This window comes from Triticum aestivum, chromosome 5A, assembly GCF_018294505.1.
Source record: "Triticum aestivum cultivar Chinese Spring chromosome 5A, IWGSC CS RefSeq v2.1, whole genome shotgun sequence".
NCBI classification, from domain to species: domain Eukaryota; kingdom Viridiplantae; phylum Streptophyta; class Magnoliopsida; order Poales; family Poaceae; genus Triticum; species Triticum aestivum.
The window spans coordinates 519,536,016-519,543,303 of record NC_057806.1 but is presented as its reverse complement, the minus strand read 5'-3'; the positions used below and the strand labels follow the sequence as shown (position 1 = coordinate 519,543,303).

Here is a 7,288-nt window from a genome sequence, read left to right as displayed (position 1 = left end):
CTCTCTCACTAGTTTTCCCAAGTTTTTGTCCATAGAAGAGCATTGTGAAGGAAGTACTACTTTGGCATGTCCAAATGGTATCAATTTTCTACAATGCTTTCCTATGCCCAAATAACCATCCTCCACTAAATTTCAGCTCAATCCATTCATTATTTTGAGCCCTGCTTCAACATTCATATTTTTTCTAGTGTGATACTTTGCAAAGCAAGTACCACCTAGGATCCTCCTTTTGAGCTAAAAATTTGTAAAGACATTATCCTTAGTAGATGATCAACATTAGTCAAAACTCACGCCCATTGGCCATGTGCATTTCCCGTACCGCTAATCAAACACTTGGTTGCTTATTCATGTTTGAGCATCGATCGGTCTCCTCGTGAGAATCTTATGTTGTGATTTTCTTCCTATCACCTACCTGGGGAGTGCCCAACCCACTAGACATGCCTAGGCTGCCTAGAACACAAGGCAACGCCACGGTCACGTGGTGACCACGCGGCGGGCATGCGAGTCTACATGCTCTAGAGTTGGGGGCCTCGGCCACCGCCAAAACCTCGACGTATCGCCACCAAACCATGTATTTATTATTAAATAGGTACTTATGTAACTAGAAATGATTTTTGGACAAAATAAATAGAAAACTATGAGGCAGCTGCAGTTCAAATTTGACCCGCTTCCTACTGAATCGGCGGGAATTTGTCTTTTTCACCAGAGGTGGATCAAAACTTTTGAGACCCAACCATTTTGTCAATTGTGAATTATATATGACCTAGTATTTTATAAAATTGATTAGGTCCAATTTTGCAACAAATATATGGTAGGTCCTTCACAAAAAAACTCATTTTGGGCACTCAGAAAAATGGAAAATGAATTTTCGTGCAAAGAAAATGAAAACTTCCTTAGGCAACATTGTTTGGAATTCCAAGATGCACCCTCGTGCACAATATGAGATCATTTGAACAAACTATGCCATGAATGTGGCCATAAGATTCATCATTTGGCTTGGAAGCCATGAATCTTCACGCATGATAGCTCATTTCTGAGAACACTTTTTTAAAAGAATTGTCGTATTACAAGTTTATTATTTTTCCTGGGAACTTGGCCATATATAATGACACAATGCAAACGTTTCCCAATTTTTTGATTTTTTTGAACTTTTTATGCTCATTTCAAAATGCGGTCAAAACGACGGGAATGACCGTTCCTAGCAAGTGGTTGAATCTTGAATTTTTTTTGGTGTTTCTCTGATTAAATAGATACTTATGTACCTAGAAATGATTTTTGTAAAAAATAAAGAGCAAACTACGAGGTAGCTACAGTTTAAATTTGACGCGCTTCCTACTGAATCGGCAGGAATTTGTATTTTTCACGAGAGGTGGATCAAAACTTTTGACACCCAAACATTTGGTCAATGGTGCATTAAATATGTCCTAATATTTTATAAAATTGATTTGATGTAATTTTGCAACAATTATTTGGGAGGTCCTTCACAAAAAAACCTCCTTTTGGGCACTCGAAAAATGGAAAATGGTTTTTTCGTCCAAAGAAAATGGTAACTTCCTTAGGCAACATTGTTTGCCATTCCAATATGCAACCTTGTGCACAATATGAGATCATTTGAACAAACTATGCCATGATTGTAGCCATAAGATTGATCATTTGGCTTGAAAGCCATTGATCTCCATACATGATAGCTCGTTTCTGAGAACACTTTTTTAAAATAATTGATGTATTACAAGTTTGTTATTTTTCCTGGGAACTTAGCCACATATAATGACACAATGCGAAGGTTTCCAAATTTTTTGATTTTTTTTGTGAATTTTTTATGCCCGTTTCAAAATGCGGTCAAAATGGCGGGAATGACCGTTCCTAGCTAGAGGTTGAATCTTGGAATTTTTTTGGTGTTTCTCTGATTAAATAGATACTTATGTACCTAGAAATAATTTTTGGAAAAAATAAATAGCAAACTATGAGGCAGATGCAGTTCAAATTTGACCCGCTTCCAACTGAATCGGCGGGAATTTGTCTTTTTAACGAGAGGTGGATCAAAGCTTCTGACACTCAACCATTTGGTCAATTGTTCATTAAATATGTACTAGTATTTTAGAAAAATAATTTGGTCTGCTTTTGCAACAAATATATGGTAAGTCCTTCACAAAAAAAAACTCATTTTGGGCACTCAAAAAATGGAAAATGAATTTTTCGTCCAAAAAAATGTATTTTTTAGGCAACATTGTTTGCCATTCCAAGATGCACCTTTGTGCAAAGTATGATATAATTTGAACAAATTATGCCATTCCAAAATGCACCCTTGGGCAAAAAAAATAATAATAGAAACACATAGAAAACACAATTACGTATGCTTTGTTCTCGTTGGTTGAAATGTTTGTGCCATGGATTGATGACATGGCATCCATCCATCCATCCATCCACCCATCCCATTTATCTAAAGAAAAAAAAAGAGAGAGAAAGAAAAAGAACCCTATCCCCTCCCACCACCGGGCAGCCCAACCACCCAAACCCTATCGCCTCCCACTCCATCGCCGCCGCCCTCTTTTCCCCAGATCCATCGCCGCCGCCCCCTTCTCCCCCCTCATCGCGCACGCTCAAGCCGCTCGCCGCCACCACGCTCCTCCACCTCCAGGCGACGCCGAGGCCGTGTTCTCCCTCACCAAGATCGCGCCAAAGCCCGCGGTCCTCTTGCACCTATAGCTTGGCTCTCCTCCTCCCCTTCTAGATCGCGCCGCCACCATCACCCCGCCTTCCAGATCCGACGCCATCCCCACCCACCACCGCCACGCCACCCACCATCGACCTCGTCTCCTCCATCCCCCTCCCCTCACCTTCCCCATATCCACTAGTCCAGGCAGGGCCATGGCGTTCCCCCTCCTCCTCTCTGCTAGGGTTAGGATTTCCACCTAACCCTCCCCTGATCTGGCTGCCACCGGCGACCTCCCTGCCCGTCTCCGGTCTCCCCCACCGGCGTTGTCCCCACCCTCGATGCCCTCGCCCCGGGCGACGCAACACCCTCTTCCCCTCCCCCACTCTCTTCCCTTGGCGCGCCCCACCCAAAACCCTACCCACAACCGCCGCCGTGCTCCATCACCAGTGACCTTGCCGCCGCCGCCCATGTCCCCTCGCCCTATCTCCATACCCGCAACGCCGAGCCGGACGGGAGGAGCCACCGCCCAGCAGCACGCTCGCGCCGGTACATACAGGCGGTGCCCCCGCCGGATCTGAACAAGAACACCGAGTGGTTCATGTACCTGGCGTTCCTAGATCCATCCGCCCCACCCTAGTAATTCTGTTACCTATTTAGTGTTTGGAAGCAGCTGGAGTGAATGTGAGAAAAGTTGAATAGCTTACACATTTTCCTAAAATGTTTTAGCTTAATTTGTTTTTTAGCTACTGCAACATTTCTTGAAATGATTTTTATTCTAAGCATTTTTGTCATACTCAATAAGCTAGTTCCTGAATCAAATTTGATAACGAAATGTTTCTGTAGCAAGCTATAGTTAATTAGTTGGCAAGTGTGATGTCCATTCACGCCTCCTCTATTTTTTGCAGGTCTGGCAGCACCGCCGTGTCGACGACGAAGGTGGTGACCGCGGCAGCGAGCGGCGCGACTTGGTGGCTGCAGGACTCGATGGCACGACTCATATATGCGCGAGCTGGGCATTACTTTGAGCTCATATATGTGCTTGTCACTCCATAGGTTTTAGTGATTCGCTCTATTTCCTTATATGTTCTTGTAGTTTGGTTGCCTTCCTGATCATGCATGTTTGTACAGCTATATATAGTTATGCTGTGAATCTGTCATGCATGTATTGAAATGTAGGAAATGATTAATACATGTTCACTCTCAGTTGGGATATTGAATTGTACATAGTTATGTGATTCATGCCTGCTTCTTATCTTATTAAGTGATTATATTTATGTCCTTGCTACCAGTAGGATGGTTAATAGCTTGTTTTGTAGTTCTCTACTTTATGCAAATAGCTTCTTATAAGGCAATATAATTGGTTGTTTTGTGCTGCTGGCCTAATTAAACATGATCGGTATGTATACTTGTTTGAGATAGACATTTCATGCATGTTTATGAGGTACGAATTCTACAGATGTCACAAAATATTGGTGGCAAAGTGTCTTCTTATCTTTATATTTACTTAGCTAAAATCTTAGAGTAACAATAACTGTACTTAACAAGTAAACATTAGCATCTTAAATGATCATCTTAAATGATTATCTAAAATGATGTAGGAGTAGTAGAAACTTCATGGTTGATCCTGATTGCTGAACATGGGAGATGCATCTTCTTTTGCATATCAATTACATAGTAGTACTATATAATGCTTGCCGATGTGGTACATTCAATACTGGCAGCACTGGCCATTAATTACACTGGCCATTTTACGCCAGGCTTTAGATTCTGCCGAGCCAGATCCGTTGACCCGCGGTTTGATTTGTGGCATGCGAGATTTGTTCCTAGGCTGACGTGATGTGTTTGTCGGTGTGATTTCCGCAGGCCTTGGACAAGATCAGTACGGTGCCGATGGAGGCCCTCGCCGCCGGCGCCGATGTGTCCATGATTGGGCAGTTTGGTGTTGGCTTCTACTCCGCCTACCTTGTTGCCGAGAGGGTCATCGTCACCATGAAGCACAACAACGACGGGCAGTACGTGTGGGAGTCCCAGGCTGGTAGCTCCTTCACCGTCACTCGTGATACGTTTGGGGAGCAGCTCGGCAGGGGTACCAAGATGGTCCTCTACCTCAAGGACGACTAGGTATGCAGTCCAATCCTCCTATACTGTGATGGCTTACTCTTCATGTCTTGATGTGGTTCTCTGCTTAGTGTAGCTGTATTAGACTCACTATGAGATGTCCACTCTTGTTTTGTTAAAAAACATGAACTGTTAAGTCATCTATTCATGGCTGTTGCTTTTGTTCAGTATATATGTGTGCTTTCTGATTTGTATGCGTAGGTGGTTATAGGTTGCTGTGATGAATATAAATATTAACAAGTGCTCATGCATGCCGGGATACTAGAGCTAGTTGTATGTGCTCATTACCTTCCTGTTGTCACTTTGTCAGCATCAATCCAATCCAACGCAGCCCAATGAATCTAACCTGCTCGTTTAGTTCTCGCCATTGGTGGTAGCCAACAACTAACCGATCTTAGTTGCTGCCGGCTGTTTGGCATCCTATGTATTTTTTGCTGCTAGTCTCAGAAATAATGCATAAATGGCATCAAAACTGCTTCATGCTATCTCTCGGGCAAAGTAGATGCTAGTTTGGTTACTATCTGTACATCATCAGGTCTACTTGATGCAAGTCTCTATTTTTTGTTTGTTCTATTTTTTGTTTGTCTCTCTTTGACATATTGCTTTTTCTTTTTGAATGTGCAGGTTATTTGCATCTTGATTAGGAGATGATGGTGATCATCTTTTGTTGCGGGGAACCTGTTAGATAAAGTTTATGTGATTTGAACCTGCAAGATACAGTTCTGTATAATGTTGTGTGAGATAAAAGTTATGTGCTTGTGAACATAGGAGATAAGTTATTGATATGTGTTGGTTTGTCTAATGTTATGCGAGATAAAGTTGTGTGAGAAAGTTTCCTATACTTGTGGGAAAGAAGTACTGTTACTATATTGATTTGAGAATATTGGTTGTAAATAAAAGAGGGCTTGGCCCACTATTGGATTGTAAAAAGGCCCTGTCCAGAATTTATATTGCACTCAATACTTGGGCTCTAAAAAGGCCATGGGCCAAACTATGTTGGACTTGTTTCTAAAAAGAGCAATATAAATTTCAGATTCTAAAAGGGTTGAGGCCCCAAAAAAATGGATTGTAAAAGACTGCATCTCAGAAAAAAAAGTCCTAATTGTTGGGCGAGGCCTATTTAGCTAATCAAAGCACAGGGAAAAATAAATTAAATGGGCTGAATTAATGGGCTAGGCCCATGTAAAACGCCGAATTGGACCGGGCTGAATCTTGTGCAACATCAGCTTGCCACGCTGGATGCCTATGTGGCCTGGGGAGGTTGCTAGTGACCACAACGCCACAGTAGACGTATTTTGGTCATAAACGTCTTCGACCATTCCAGAAGAAAGGTCGCTATAGTCAGTTTATGATGGCCAGCTTTTGACCTTATGTTTTTGGTCACAAAAAGGTCACAAATGGAAATTTGTGACCATTCAGTGACCAATAGTGGTGGTCACAAGTTGACATATTTCTTGTAGTGTCTGCCGCCGAACGGTGCCCTGGAGGCCGCACCCGCAGCGGCTCCGACCCTTAGTTCGGAGTCAACTACGCAGATCGAGGATGGGCGGTTGGATGCCACATCGGGGGCTGTAATCCCAATGGCGATTGAGCCGAACACCAGCCCCGTACTCTGCAAGACTCGTGACTCCATGGAGCCGGATTCTTCTCCGGACTCCGAACCCTCCGCGCCCCTGCTAGTCGAATCCGATTGGGCGCCGATCATGGAGTTCACTGCCGCAGACATCTTTTAGCACTCGCCTTTTGGCGATATCCTGAAGTCACTAAAGTCTCTCTCTTTATCCGGAGAGCCCTGGCCGGACTACGGTCAACAAGGTTGGGGTACGGACGATGAAGAAATTCAAAACCCACCCACCACCCACTTTGTAGCCACTGTCGACGACTTAACCGACATGCTCGACTTCGACTCCGAAGACATCGACGGTATGGACGCCGATGAAGGAAATGACGAAGAACCAACGCCTACTAGGCCCTGGAAAGCCACCTCGTCATATGACATATACATGGTGGACACCCCAAAAGAGGGAGAGGGCGATGGAACGGCGGAGGATGACCCCTCCAAGAAACAGCCCAAGCGCCGCGTTAGCGGCGCCGCTCAGAATCCCGCCAACACAAAAACGGTGATTCCCGCACGGGAGATAATAATACTCCGGAGAGTGCAGAAGAAACCCCCCTCCAGCAAGGTTTAGCACAGGAGGATGGAGAAACCAGCCCTCATGAGAGAGCGGCAGACAGAGAGGTCGAGGACGATATTTATATGTCTCCCTCCGAAGACGAGGCAAGCCTCGACGACAACGAATTCATCGTGCCAGAGGATCCCATTGAGCAAAAGCATTTCCAACGCATGCTTATGGCCACGACAAGAAGCCTCAAGAAAAACAGCAACAGTTCAGAGCTGATCAAGATTTGCTGGTTGACAGATGGACTAAAGTCCTTGCGGCCGAAGAGCATAAACTCGAACACCCCTCCAAGACTTAGCCAAAGCGCAAGTTGCTACCCCGATTAGAGGAGGAA

The 7,288-nt window shown here is 44.2% G+C and overlaps 1 protein-coding gene across 1 annotated transcript; it reads left to right on the top strand.

Annotated features, from left to right (window-relative positions):
- Positions 1-3,529: 3,529 nt before the first annotated feature.
- LOC123101474 (heat shock protein 81-3-like) lies at positions 3,530-4,777 on the top strand. Its single transcript, XM_044522915.1, has 2 exons — positions 3,530-3,595; positions 4,520-4,777. Exons 1-2 carry the CDS (start codon positions 3,530-3,532, stop codon positions 4,775-4,777), a joined length of 324 nt encoding a protein of 107 aa, XP_044378850.1.
- The last annotated feature ends 2,511 nt before the right edge of the window (positions 4,778-7,288 follow it).

Bases quoted from the DNA above. Each gene is read 5' to 3' on its own strand.
- LOC123101474 (XM_044522915.1), top strand. From the start codon at position 3,530: ATGTCCATTCACGCCTCCTCTATTTTTTGCAGGTCTGGCAGCACCGCC. The intron at 3,596-4,519 runs GTGACCGCGGCA...TGATTTCCGCAG, and splicing joins CCGTGTCGACGACGAAGGTG to GCCTTGGACAAGATCAGTAC.